The following is a 13,768-nucleotide window of genomic DNA, read 5'->3' as shown; positions in this document are numbered from 1 at the left end:
TGGCAACACGTGTAGTAGTATATCGTGCAGTCGTTGAAGCCGCCTCCGTCACCAATACTTGTTGAAAACACCGGCTTCGTCGAATTACATAGGTCAGATCCCGATCCTACGCATCGGGACCAAGAACAATAAACCATCTGAGATCCTGCTCAGATGAACGAATATTTTGAGCTCGACATTTGCTGCCCCATCGCGGCCGCCCACGAGTCCTGTGCTTGGAGCTGCTGTGGGCGTTGCTGCTGCTGTGACTGCCGATGTTGGTATTGGTGGCTGTGCTGATGCTGGCGCTGTTGCTGCTGGTGAGGAATATGTTCTGGTGCGTGCTCCGTGGTATGGAAGTCCTCCTCGAAGTACACGACAACACGAACCCCGGCATGTTCTTCGAAGAATTGAACACCAGAATCGTATCGACGCCGACAGCGCTTCGTCCAAGGATCGACCTTGACGGGACTGTGATAGCAGAACATGTTCGGTTGCTGGCTACGAATAGGGAATAGAAGTCCCATGCCTCTCATGTGATGCCAGAGGTCGATCGTTGCTTGCTTGGTCGCATCAGATTGAGGGTGCGCCGCGAACATCAACTGAACAATTGTATATCGCAGAACGAGGACGTCGACGCTTTCAGGGCCTAGTCGTTGCTCCAATTGTCGCTGCAGCAGTCGCAGTTCTCCAACCAATTTTTCTAGTCGCTCTTGATTCACATGGTTATAAAACATGGCGAGGTCAACCCATGTTCGAGCCACATAGGGATGCTTGCGACCATAAATGGCCTCCAGCTCCTCAGCGATGGTTGGAATGCTTCCCCACAGCAATTCCGATAGTGTGCCTGGGCCATGCTTCTGTTGCACCTCATATAAGCAAGAGAAGATCTGCCGCAGAGGATGTGACCTCTCAAAGTTGGTCGTCGAGTAAGCCGCTAAATACTTGCAGAGGGCTGTCATCATTCCTGGATCGCGATGAACCATACCCAGAAGCAACTCCTTGATTCCCTGAGGAGACAACTTCTTCAGATCTGATTCAAGCTGCTGGAAAGCCTTCATCAGAAAATGACCACCCTGATCGTGGTCTTTCATCTCGAAATAGTGGTTAGCCTCAAGAAGAAGATCACTTGAGCCCGCTCCCCACACCATGATAGTTTGCCATCCAACTTGGGCGTCAGTCTCGACTTCGAATTGTCGACACTGCAAGAACGCTTTTCTCATGTTGCTGATGATGATTTCTTGAGCCCGAAGGAGATCCGGTGATTGGAGATATCCTGGTGTTGGAGGCGGAGTTGGTGTTCTGCATCTGATATGTGCCGGCAAATCGGCAGGCAGTTCGAAATCGACCAAGTCGTACTCGGTAACACCCTTTCTCTTCAAGTAGGTGCCCAGATTAACAACCTTGCCGTTGCGAACGAATTCAGACACCTTGCCCTCGGCGTCGCGCTGGAACTTCATGGACAGCAGGCGCTTCACTTCCTCTTCAGTATTATTCTTCACAAAACCCCATTGCGAGAATCGAGTCTTGTACATTTTTGGTCTACAAAGGATAAGTTATGGCACTCAGTGGGAGATGAATAGGGACTTACGTTGCCTGGAAGCCATACTGGTCGGCCATGACAGACATGACCTCTTTAAGTGGTTTCCTCTCCTCAAGATACAATTTACGGATTGTGTGCTTGAAAGATTCCCATGCCTCAGCGGGGACCTGTTCTCTTGAAGGGCGGCTTCCTGCTTGAGATCGTTGAGATACAGAAGTTCTTCGTTCATTCTGAGAAGAGTTAGCAATGGGTTCCCCCGCTTGAGATCCCACAAAACATACCGGAGGCAGCATAGAGGAGGTGGAGGCTTGAGAGAGTTGTGGTGTCGAGGGTTCCTGTTTAATAGAAGGGCTAAAAGGGCCTGGTGTGGACATTGATGATCGGGAGGGTTGTCTAACAGGCCTAGGCGGCTTGACAGGCGGCTTGACAGGCGGCTTCGCAGGGGCCTTGCCCTTAGCATTAAAGGTGGAATTGGTATTGAAATCCAAGACCAGCTGGCTTCCGGCGTTCATCACAGGTTTAGGTGTAGAGGGGATCGGGGGTTTTGCGAAATAGCCGGAATTTGAGGAAGTGCTGCTGCCTTGTGGTTGATCCAAGGAGGGTTTGGAAGTCATTGGTACTGGTGGTCGCCATATGGCAAATCCAGGCGTACCCGGCACACCTGGGGTAACTGGGCCGGGTGAGGTGATTTTGGCGTTCATGCTAGAATTTGGCATCATTGAAGGCCCAGCCATGGATGCTGTCTCCATCGGGGTCGTTACTCTATTGTTGTTGACCATGAAACTGTTCATACTTCCGAAAGGACCGGACGGCGAACCCACACCTGGACTGTGGACTGGTATATCATGAAATCCGCCAAAAGCGAGGGCTGGCGGCGGGCTAACGATCGGACTGGTGACTCTTGAATGACCACTCAAGAGTCCATAGTTGGGCTCTGCAGGACTGGCGAGAGGACTTGTAACGATAGGCGAGGTGACACTGAAGTTTCCGAACGGCGAGGAAACGGGAGGCTCTTGATGCACTGGGCTTGTTACGACGTTCGATGGTCTTGGAGGTAGAGGGGGCGCAAAGGATTTGTTCTCGAAATGCGCAACGAGACGTCCAACGCCGCCTCCTCCACCATGCGAAGAGCTCATGTTATCGAGTTCGACATCTTGAGACATGGGGTCGTGTTGATCGAATCGCATGTCATATTCTGCTGATGGAGTTGGCGCCCAATCCATGCTGGATGAGTCGCCATAGGATGCGCCGCCATCGTGATATGATTGCGAATTTCCCGTCGAGAAACTATTTGTGTTGTTATTGTTCATGGTGAACCTGTGCCAGCCTTGGTCGGCGAAACCATACGACGGATCCTCATTGTTGTCGGAAGGGCGAGGCCCGCCTGCTGAATGGTTAAACATGTCGCCGGTGATGCCCAGGCCGGACGTGAGAGGCCCGGTCTGCTGGCTGAAAGGCAGTCAATGACGGACTGAGGCGAGTCGAAGGCCTCGGCTGTGTCCTCAGTCGCCAATGCGAGAATTCATCACTCGTTAATGTGGCGAGCGGGAGAGCTCAGATGGAGGTTCAAGAACGGGAGGATGAATAGGCGGGCAGAAATGCTCATGTCTATCGGTACGTATAATAATAAGGAAGAGCGCTCGAACGGACAGTACAGGCAAGAGCGAGCAGAACCAAACCAAGAACGACAACCTAGCAGACACTACCAGGACTGGGGTGTCTGCCGCCTGTAGGACAGTGCAGTGAGTCGCACCAAAGCAATGGCCAGGGCTTGCTAACGTTATCGTTCCCCAGACTTGACGCAGCAGCTAGACAAGATATGGGCGGTGCTGTGATAGGACCATCAATGCAATGGGAGCCAGAAAAAAGACGGGGAGCGTCCACGGCCAGAACGCCAAGTAATGCGCGCGAGAGAGCGCCAGCAAAAGTTCCCTCGCCAAAGTTTCCCAGAAAGGCAACCCAATATGTTGTCTAGAGGAGGCTGGAGTGGGCTCTTTGAGGGAGATAAGAGGGAAACAGACATATCCTCGGTTCAGCAGTTCCGAGGGTTTATGGTTAAAACCAAACGCGGTCAAAAGGCATTCAGGCACAGCTAAATCACAGCAGCAATGACTCTCAAAACCAACGACTCGAGTTACCAGGCAGTGCAGAGGCGATAAAAGAGAGAACGACCTCAAGAGAACGAATTATGAATTGGAGATTCAGCAGCACAGAGAAAGAAGGGCCGATAAGGCTGCACTAGAAACTTAGAAAGACAACGCCATCGCTGGGGTCGCTGATACTCAACCAGTGAGATGGAAGCCTCCAGGGGTGCGCTTGTGAGAGCATGCGACCAAACGGCCAAAAGCAGAAGGTGGACAAGACGGAGACACCACCCTAACTCAGAAGCACCAATCATATTGACTCGATACGGCTCTGGGGGCTCGTACCGACAGGGAAATCTGCCGAGGGGATGAGCATTCCAGCGTGTTATTCTGTGTGTATGCTCTGAGAAGATTGAGTTCTGAAATATTCCAGAAGGCTTCGTTATCTTGGTGTTCTCTCTCAGCTCAGCTGAATCAGAGGCACCACGAGAGACAAGACGCAACTCTATTCCCCTTGTTGTCAGGTGCTGCAAGAGTGACAATACGATTGGCACGGCACATTCGGTGGGACAAGAAGAAATGGGAATGGTTTCGGAGAAGCCTGGGACTTGGACTTGAACTTGGAAACTTTACTGGCCGTCCGATCGCTTCGGCGGTGGCGCACGCCACTGTCTGTTCGACCTGCTGTTTCTGAGGCCACACCGTGAGTTGGTCTAAGTGGCTAGTGACGAAGTTTGCCAGGCGTTGTCACCCTGGAAGGATTGCTGCTTGAGCGCGAATCAGGGTACCGAGACGCAAGTTCTGGTGCGAAGCTCAGTATCTCGACGCAAAGGAGCTCTATCGATCTTCAGTTAGTTTGCTCCAATCAAATGAGGAGACTGCCCTAGGACAGTGGTTATCTTGCAATTTGAAGGAAGACACAATGTTGTGGGGGAGGGAGAGCCGTGCTTCTTACTGGCTCTGTAGCCAAGCCGGCTCCCGCCGATAGCCTGCAAATGAGGCTTTCCTACCGTCCACATGGCGCCGTTGTCTTAGAAGTCTCGTTTTCCCGTAATTTGTTCCGAAAAGAAGGAAATTCCGAATGTTTCGAAGAGGACTGACAACGCCTTACTGGACCCGAATAACGCAAGTTCAACCTTGGAAAGTCTTTCTTGCTTGAATGATTCGACAACTGCAAAGTTCAGAGCGAAATCATTGGGTCAGTTGTGATTGATTGTTCGCTTGTACGAGAGGGTGCCGGAATGGGCTGAAAATGGAACGTTCCATGTTGGCTGGAGCCATGACATGCCACACAGCCCCTGGTCCGGCAACGGCTCCCATAAGTCGAAATGTACTCGGCCGAGAGAGCGGCCGAGTTATCTCAAAGACCTGATGTGTGTCGTTCGAAGATAAAGAGTCGCTTGTGATTCTATGTAATACTCTTTCAAATATCACACGGATATGACCGTCAATGCAACTCATCAGAAGAACAAGTTTATGTCTCTAATTCAGGTTGCTATGATAGCGTCTGTTTTGTGCCCGAGTGTCCTGGGCATATGACCCAAGACAGCATAGTCAAACCCATGCTTGCGAGTCGCCTTGCATGTGCTTTGCTCCAGCCGGCACCCCTGTCCCCTGCTCCCATTGAACGACGGAGATCATGCCGCAACTCCATCTCGCACGATCCAGTAAGCTCGTCATCGGGTCCCTGAAAGCAGTCACTGGACTTTACTCCATAATATCACCCCAGATGCCGTGATGCTATTACGAGATTTACGGTTTCTTTCTCAGGGGTCCAATTGAAGCAGATTGATGAAGAGCAAGCCGCTGCCAAGGCTGAGATCAGCAGTAGGGTCAAGCCACATTGTACATGGTGATCTGGTCCGCATCCGCCGCGTCTCTAGCTAAATGCTCCGAGACATAGTCTACGGCCCAGTCGGTGCATATCGCTGGATGCGGCATCACGTCTGACAACCTCAACAGCTAGCCTGCTTGATGTGCCCCCTACGTGTTCCATCCGTCCTTCTTTTCTTCCTTTCGAATCACAGTGATAAGGGGGGGGAAATTCAAGGCAGCAAGGGGGGGAGCTGAGTTCTTGTGCTGATATTGAACTGTGTGTTCATTGGACAGTTCCCAGTAGATTGAGTCGACTCATGACTTCATGGTTCGTTGTCAATTGCCCCCAGCAGATAAAAATAGCCAGGTCAATGGCCAGCCTTTGCAGATCTGTTAGCTGATACAGAGGGGTTCCAGCTGATAAGACAAATGTGACCTTGTGTTAAGCGACTGGCCATTCATCAACAAGGGGGATCAAACCCCCCCGAACCGGAGTTGGAAGTCAATATAAGCATATTTTGTTGCGGGAATTCAATGCGTTGACTTGAGCCATCAGTGGCATTACGACCCGAGATACGATGTGCAGTGCAGCCAAACCTTGAGTCAAATTAACCTCTGCAAGAAACAATAAACGGGCCGGTAACTCTATCAACGTCGACCGTTGTCAGATTCAGTCCCTGAATGAAAAGTAGCATGTGAACAAGATAAATGAGCATGGTAGGCCTGGATGAGGAAATCGATGCAGCATTTTTGAAAGCATGAAGAAGGTAGGCATGTCTATGGGGAAGACAAGAAACTGTTGTTCATTATGCAGAATGGGTAAGAAAATGGAATGCTCATTGTCTGGATACTTTATAAAGGCATTCTTGCACAAAATGACGTCGGTGGAATTAGACGATGCCAATAAGAATACGAAAAATGGCTTTCCAATGTGACAACCATTATTACGACGCAACAGAGCAAACAAGCAGCAGTCTACGAGAGGGGGGTTCACGCAGCAACTACCTCAAGTCGCACTCAGTCGTGCTCTGGAAGATATCACCATAGTCAATGCTTCACAAAAGCCAAACCGCTGTTACCAAAGTGCATGCTATTCTAGACAAAAGTCTGAGTAGTTGAATCAGTGTAGCAACAAGTACAGACTATCTTGTTGCAGAGTTTCTCACAATAGAGAAGTTTGCTTTTCACATTAGGCATGAGAACATAATAGAGTATAAAAACACCTTTCTATCCATTTTGGTATAACCTTTTTCTACTCCTGAAAGCCTACGGGTGGTATGGTTTAATGTAAGAACGAAGAAACAAAGTGGGTAATCGAAGAATAAAACAACAAAGGATGTCAAGATAGAACGAACCGAACCCAAGACAGCCAAAGCACAAATGCCAAAACACAAATGCCAAAACATAAACAAATGCTATAAATACACAACCGAACCGCATCATACTGATACCCATGAAACAACACCTTCCATCATTCTTCCTGATTTGATCAATCCGTTACCCATGTGCCCCTTTGTCCCGTCATGTAGTCGTATAAAGATTCGTAGAAGGGGCGCGCAATAGATTGTAATGTAGCTGTAAGGGAGCTGCCACCGTGGTGGCAGCAGCGCAACCGATGGTTTCAAGAATCATCGAGTTGGTTATGGGCAATATCCGAGAACAGACCTCTGGTCCAAGTTGAAAGAAGTCAAGATGCTTTCTGTAACTTTAGAATCGTCAAAAGCGAATGTCAGGAAACTTCCTCGCCGTCCTTCTCTTCGCGGAAACGTATTCCGCCTTCGACATTGATGGCACCCTGAACCCAGGGAGTCTTGGCCACCTTGTCGACAGTCCAACGACCCCTAGCTCGCCTTAACAACCCTTCTGTGATCTCCATAGCACCGAGGAGACCCTTTTGCTTGAACTTGGCTTCGTCGCCATCGTGGTCGGTGTCATCACCGTAATATTCTACCCATTTCCATTCGACTCTCGCGATACGGTGGCTAGTGCGACTGCGCATGCGATGCGCTTCACTCATACCTGGGTGAGGATCAAAGGGAAGCCGAGCCTCTAGAAGAGCATACAGAAGAACACCGAGTGACCAAGCATCGGTAGCTCGTCCATCGTAAGGTTGTCCCATGATGACCTCGGGAGCTGCATAGTCTTCTGATCCACATCGAGTTTCCAGTTTCTCATCATCGGCGATGCGTCTCGAAAGGCCCAAATCACTCAGAATTACCACTGAGTAAGGGTATGTAGCCCACTCGATTGATGGGTCTGCAAGCTCAGAAGGGGTGAGGTTGACGAGAACATTTTCGAGTTTGATATCTCGGTGAACAATTCTCCTTTCGTGGAGATAACTTACCGCACCAACCATTTCGGCAAATATTCTTCGTAATAGAGGCTCTTTGAGCACACTCCGGTGGCTGGTCGCGATATCAAACATATCACCTCCAGGGCAATAGCTCAAGACAAGGATGGCCCGAGTAGGCTCAATACTCCAAGCTTTTAGGTCGACAAGCGAGGGGTGGTGGATGGAAAGCATGATTTCAAGTTCACGTTTTAGACTCATCTCGACACGTTCCTCGCTGGCGCCGCCTTTTGGACCATGCTCGCAGACCTTCACGGCAACCAAAGTCTTACGGTCAAGGCTCTGTTCCGGTTTTGGTGTCAGCCTTCCATGGTCAACTTCGGGAGAGTCTTCGTCGGGTTCAATCTGGCTTGTAGCCAACATGACCCTACTGAAGGTTCCCTGACCAAGCATTCGCACGGCCCTCCATCGGCGCCGCTTCTTATCATTGCGTCCGTTTGCTTCGAAATACTCGAACCGGGGTCCTTTAGGCTTGCCGACGCCATCAGCAGAGTCTCGCGAAGACTCGCTTGGTGGAGGAGTTGGTGGCTGAACCACAGAAGGGGTAAGTCCTCGCGATTCTGCAAGGTTAAGCTCTCTTCGAAGCTGGGGTTCATGGGACCGTGCTGAAGCCTCGGCGTTGGGTCGTGCTGAAACGGATATTTGTCTCTTAGGAATACCCATATGATCAGGAACGTATTCGCTCACGCTGCGGTTTCGCGTATGCTGTCGTGGCTGCTGGTTAGAAGGCGATTGTGTATGAACATGGTCGCCGGGCTCGAGGGTTGAATATATTTTACGTTTGGCACCATTGGAAAGGGCTGCATCAATCGATTCACCTGTACTCGTAACCAGAACAGAGCCCTCTCCTACGCTTTTGAGGCGCTGTTGTGGAGGTGACGCAGAACCTGCGCTCAGCCTCTTCCAGGGTCCTGGGGAATCACCCGACATGAGCGGGCTTGGAAGGGGCGTCATATCCCCCATAGCAGAAATGATAGGACTAGGCACCAAACTGCTTGTGCCGCTGGCAGAACCAAGACTGTTAGTCAAGGCAGCTTTAAGACTTGGTGTTCGGGAGATGGGATGAAGGCTGTTGGACGAAGCCCTGTGGTTCAACGTCAACGAGCCACGGGATGAACCATTGCCATTCCCGTTGCTGTTGTTGAATGATTCACGGCGGTCTGGGGTTACGGGACGTGTAGCAAAGTCAGTTGAGATACGCAAGGATCCCACAGGACTGACAGAGCGTCTTGGAATAGCCGGTGATCCAATGGACAGGGTGTTGGATTGTGGTTGCGGGAGTTCACCCTCCTGTATAGAAGTCGGTGCTATTGTATCCGCACGGAAATGAGCAAGCGGCGGCGTTGTAACAGAGACATCAGGAAGCGTGAAGGACGACAAGGGACTTGTGGACAATGTAGCGTAGGCGTGGTCGTGCCGACGAGGATTTGGTGTAAGGGAGGCCCCAGCACGAGAAGGTGTGTGTGCAGGAACTGGTATGGGACGAGAAGTTGTGCGAAGGGAGGTATCACGACCTCTAAAAGAGTTGTTGCCTGTGTCTTGAGAGTTGTCGTCGAGGGGCAGGGCCGTCGCAGTTCGGGGGGCGTGGGGCGTGTTCATGGCTCCGCGCTGTCGGGTCGTCGGAGTCGCTTAGAACCAGATTAAGGTCTAGCGAATTTGAAGGAGGGGAGAGTCGAGTAATCGTCGTTTATTTAGATCGCAAGACTGTAGAATTGCCTGTCAGCCTGCTGCGAATGAGATATGGACGAAAATGGAATTGGCTAAGTCGCTGTATTTCGAAATCCAGGTGGGGTGACGAGTGTTGATATTCAGAGACAATGCAATGATGAGATCTTGATCTGAAGGCCTTAGGAACGTACCTTGGCGCAAGGGAAACCCTGGGAGAATGCGAATGCGTCAAGGGAGCACGGTGCTAAGGAATGGGCTTGGCGATGCTGGTTGAGGGAGCGTTGATCGAGTTGAAGGGGTCCAAGGGGTTCGTTTATAAGGACGAGGAGAACGGCGGAAGGAAGAGGAGAAACAGGCCAAAGGCTCTTCTATAACGCGAACATGAGAGGCGGTTCGAAACGTCGTTCAGAGGAGGGAGGATGAATGTGTCGACAGGTGTCGCTCAAACAGAGCGAGAACAAGAGAAAGAGAAGAACAGAAAAGAAAGAAGAGGAGAAGTCAAAGGAGTCAAGATCGACGTGAACAGCCAAGATTTGGGTGGTTGATTGTTCGTGGGTCCAGCACCAGCACCAGCACAGTACAGCAGCAGTAGCATGGAAGGCCAGGCCTTGGACCTTGGACCTTTGAGCTGTGAGAAGCAAAGACAGGACGCTCCCTGAGGGAAGGGATGTCAGAAAACTATAGAGCTGATCATGGATGACAGAAATAGTTGGGCAATGTCTGTGGTAAACTAGGAGATGTTGATGACTGCCTTACCTGATTATTTTAGCCCCTAATCCGAGGTCTTGGTCCTTTTTGCGCTTCAAGGGGCATGGACCACACTTGGAGGGCGTGACTGCCACTAGCTTCAAGTAGCCTCCACTAAGGTACCTAGCACAAGTGCAGGCGCAGGTGCGATGTGCTAGGTTAGCACCAGAGATTGGGGGACCGGGGATCGGAGCGGGTCCTTCCTGTCTCTGTGACTCGTTCCGTCTGAACTCGTCTCGCTGTGTCGTCTTTTTGTTCTTCGCTCGACCGTCTGTGTTTGGACTCGCTCCCCTGTTCCTTGTACATATATTTCTTCCTGTTCCTGAATGGATAGGAGTTCTACCTCATTGAGAGGAATTGACCTTGTCTATCGCCGCGGGAGTTCATTCACTGGGCTCTGCTCAAAGCTTTGGCAGCGGGTAAGGAAAACTGGGGCCGTCACAGTGATAAGTCGATAGTAGCTTTAGGTACCCCTGCAGCGTTGAGCGCTTCCAAAGTTACTTGTAGACAATGGAATCCTTATCGCTAAGTTAGATGGTAGGATGGATGGATGGAAGGATGTGCTCTGTTTTGGAGACGAGAGGGAAAGGAGGGGTTCGAGGTCGGGATTAAGTTAGGTTTGCGTTGAAATCGGGTCCAGGTAAACTTTGTTTTTGCTGAGCTGTGGACGCTCTTTGATGTTGTGCAGGCGATGGTGTCAATTGAGGTGACAGCGCCTTTAATGAGGTGCAAGGCTACCTAAGTAGGTAGGTATGCGGCAACGGTAACTGTAGCAGTAGCAGTAGCCAAGGCGGACTGTCGAGCTGGGGATCCAGGGCAATTGGTCTCGTGCAGGAACGTCAAATATTGCAATACGGTCACTTTTACGGATATGGTATGTTGTTGGGCGTGGCGTGGTGAAATTGGAGGTCACGCTGAGCTGAGCCGGGAGTGCATGGACTTGTAATTTCCTGGCGAGAAGATTTTGTCCTAGGGTCAAAGATTTTCCTCAATTGAAGATGCAGATTGATTGTAGATAAGAAACAAAAGATCCGGTGGAAACAGAAGGTCGTAAAGGACACTGCAGCCGGCGTTGGAATGGTGAATGGTTGGATGGATGATTCATGAAATTGGTGTGGAGGTTGATGACATTAACGTTACGATATCTTAGATACCACCACCCAACAAATAAGCCGAATGAATGCCCAAGCACATGGAAGCAGACTACACGAGTATGCCATATACAACACGAGCCTCAATATTAATTCTTCCGTATTCTACTTATTCTGTGATTAATTCCACTAATTAGCAAAGACTATACGAGGGGATGAATTACGGTAATGCAGTAGAGTTGGGCAATTAAGTTTACCAAACAAATCTAACTTTCCTGAGAAGCAAGCTCAGACAGATCTGACAGGAAACTGATGGACTCAGTTGAGACAGAGAGAGGCCAGACGCAAATTACAGAACATTTTTGATACAGTCCTCTGTACACTTCAGTACTTTGCACTTAACTTACAGGGGCTCACATCTGCGAAGTAACGTTTGGCGCTGTGTTGCTTCGTTACACCTGCATGCATTGCCCCATATTTCCTCGACCTTTGCTGTCTCTTTGGGGCATCCCGAGAGAGGGAACTAGGATTCAACATAAGCGAAACGCAGATGGTCGCGCAGTAACGATGGTGACAAGAAACGCCGGCTTCAATTTTATGTGTATCACCCACCTGTCGCTTATGCATTGCTTGCATTGGATCCTTTTGCTCTTGTATTGACGCTGGTAACAGGCAAACATCAAGCCCTCACCAACAACTAAGGTATACCAAAACACTCTCTGCCCGGTCTCTCCAGTTATCTCTCTTTCTCTATCTTGAAGCTCTCCACTCTCAATCCCCGCTGCCACGCCGCTCTATCCCACTGCCGCTGCCGCTGCCGTTGCAGAGAGCCCACCAAGGCGGCCACTAAGAGCCCTACAATCGCCCACCCGCTCCATTCCTACGCCTTTCTGCGATCGTCCCTTGATTCCATTGCAAACTGTCCCCCTCACCCCTTGTCGCTTTTTGCTCTGTCATGACGTCGATAACTGTAACTTCATGAGTCGTCACATGTACCGCTCTTCTATGTCATCGCCCGATCCCTCCGCTCCGGGCCTCCGCTCTCTCGACTGCCGAAGCCCTCCGGCTCCTTCGGCGTGTGAAATACCAGCCTCACCTCACTCACTGTGAGTAAGCTCCATGCAATATTCGCTTTGCCAAGTTTTGGTGCACTCGGCCAACGACGCCTTTGATGTCACCTAAGGAAGCGTCTCAAAGGAGTAAAGACATTTGGTTGCATCATGAACGACATTACTTGGATGCCGCGCCGTGCCGTACATAGATCCTTTCGGGCCACTCGCGTCACTGAGCACACATCCATCATTTTTCGGTTCGAGTTTCTTTCACGCCTCCGAAATTCGTTACGCTTCGACCTGATCCTCTACCTCGACCACATGGTCCATCCGCTGACATTATTGGCTGACTTGCAGCGACGCTCTAATTCTACAGACCATCTCAATGACAAATTATACCAACCGCTGAAACACCGTGGTATCCTTATAAAAAGACTCAACACGTTTGAGGGTAGGTCTCTGTCTAATCCTCAGAGGACACTGTCACTTTCATATATGTTTAATGAACTTGGTACTGCACATTAGTATTCATCGTGAGATAGAGTTACTTAGCTAAGGAATATATATCCCAGAACTGTTTTTGCTAGGCAGTATCTATAAAGCCAACTGACACTCGCTATATACCTTCTTAAGCATTGTTATACTGCATATATAAATAAATACCTGACTTTTACACAAAGTATAGATAGATAGGGTAACTCGTAAAAGAAATAAAAGATTTCTAGAAAGACAGGTAAGTAAAAGGTTTCTATTTTATAATTAAAAAGTAAATTAAATTAGTTCTATTTAAATAACTATTTTCTAAACTTGTTACTGCCTATTGACAGTAATTAACAGCTTGCTTAATTGAGTGAGCATTAGTTGTAAAAAAGAATATTATCATTATTACAAGAAGTGCAAAAGATTAAGGACTCCGGTACAGGGAATCGAACCCTGGGCTCCGCGGTACTAATCCCTCAGGTTATGAGAGCGCGAAATGTTAGCCACTACACCATACCGGATGTTGTTGATTAAAAAACTCTTAATGATCTATATCATTGTCGTGACTGACCAGGCAGGTAGTTGAATAGCTATTATTAATAGTTGACTTGCAAATAAATCATATAGCGAGAGCAGTCGCTTCTATTAAAGCCTTTTCTCTTAATTCCCGGAAACAAACCTGTTTGATGATACTATAAAAGCTCCTATTTCTTAACAGAGAACCGCTCGTGTCTTGACGTAGTTCTAGGAGACAGCGAAGGTGATGGTTCCTGGTACATAGATTTCATCTCAATTCGTTACCGTCCTGGTACTACTGAGCCAATAGTCTAGAAAAATAACGTTGTTTGCTAAGCTCGTATGGTATAAAGATGAATTGTCATGATATCTCACTTCTGACTTCATTGCGTTGTTGCCTGCCTGCATTGTTTGTCAAGCATCCTCAAGAAGACCGCAACTAT

The 13,768-nt window shown here is 49.4% G+C and overlaps 2 protein-coding genes and 1 non-coding gene across 3 annotated transcripts; all 3 read right to left on the bottom strand.

The window, feature by feature from the left end:
* Nucleotides 1-149: 149 nt before the first annotated feature.
* Nucleotides 150-2,925, bottom strand: J7337_010582 (uncharacterized protein; the record flags this gene model as incomplete). The annotated part of the gene is made up of 3 exons (XM_044828157.1): nucleotides 150-1,521; nucleotides 1,571-1,752; nucleotides 1,804-2,925. 3 exons carry the CDS (start codon nucleotides 2,923-2,925, stop codon nucleotides 150-152), a joined length of 2,676 nt encoding a protein of 891 aa, XP_044676711.1.
* A 4,225-nt stretch (nucleotides 2,926-7,150) lies between these two features.
* J7337_010581 (uncharacterized protein) lies at nucleotides 7,151-9,370 on the bottom strand (the record flags this gene model as incomplete). Its single annotated transcript, XM_044828156.1, has 1 exon — nucleotides 7,151-9,370. The coding sequence occupies one exon, from the start codon at nucleotides 9,368-9,370 to the stop codon at nucleotides 7,151-7,153; it is 2,220 nt and encodes a 739-aa protein (XP_044676710.1).
* Nucleotides 9,371-13,240: 3,870 nt separating this feature from the next.
* J7337_010580 lies at nucleotides 13,241-13,330 on the bottom strand. The gene has a single exon. It is a non-coding gene; the product is annotated as a tRNA-Glu (tRNA).
* Nucleotides 13,331-13,768: the final 438 nt, after the last annotated feature.

Source organism: Fusarium musae, chromosome 8 (genome assembly GCF_019915245.1).
Source record: "Fusarium musae strain F31 chromosome 8, whole genome shotgun sequence".
NCBI classification, from domain to species: Eukaryota; Fungi; Ascomycota; class Sordariomycetes; order Hypocreales; family Nectriaceae; genus Fusarium; species Fusarium musae.
Note: the sequence above shows the minus strand (reverse complement) of the source record. Positions and strands in the feature narration are given on the sequence as shown.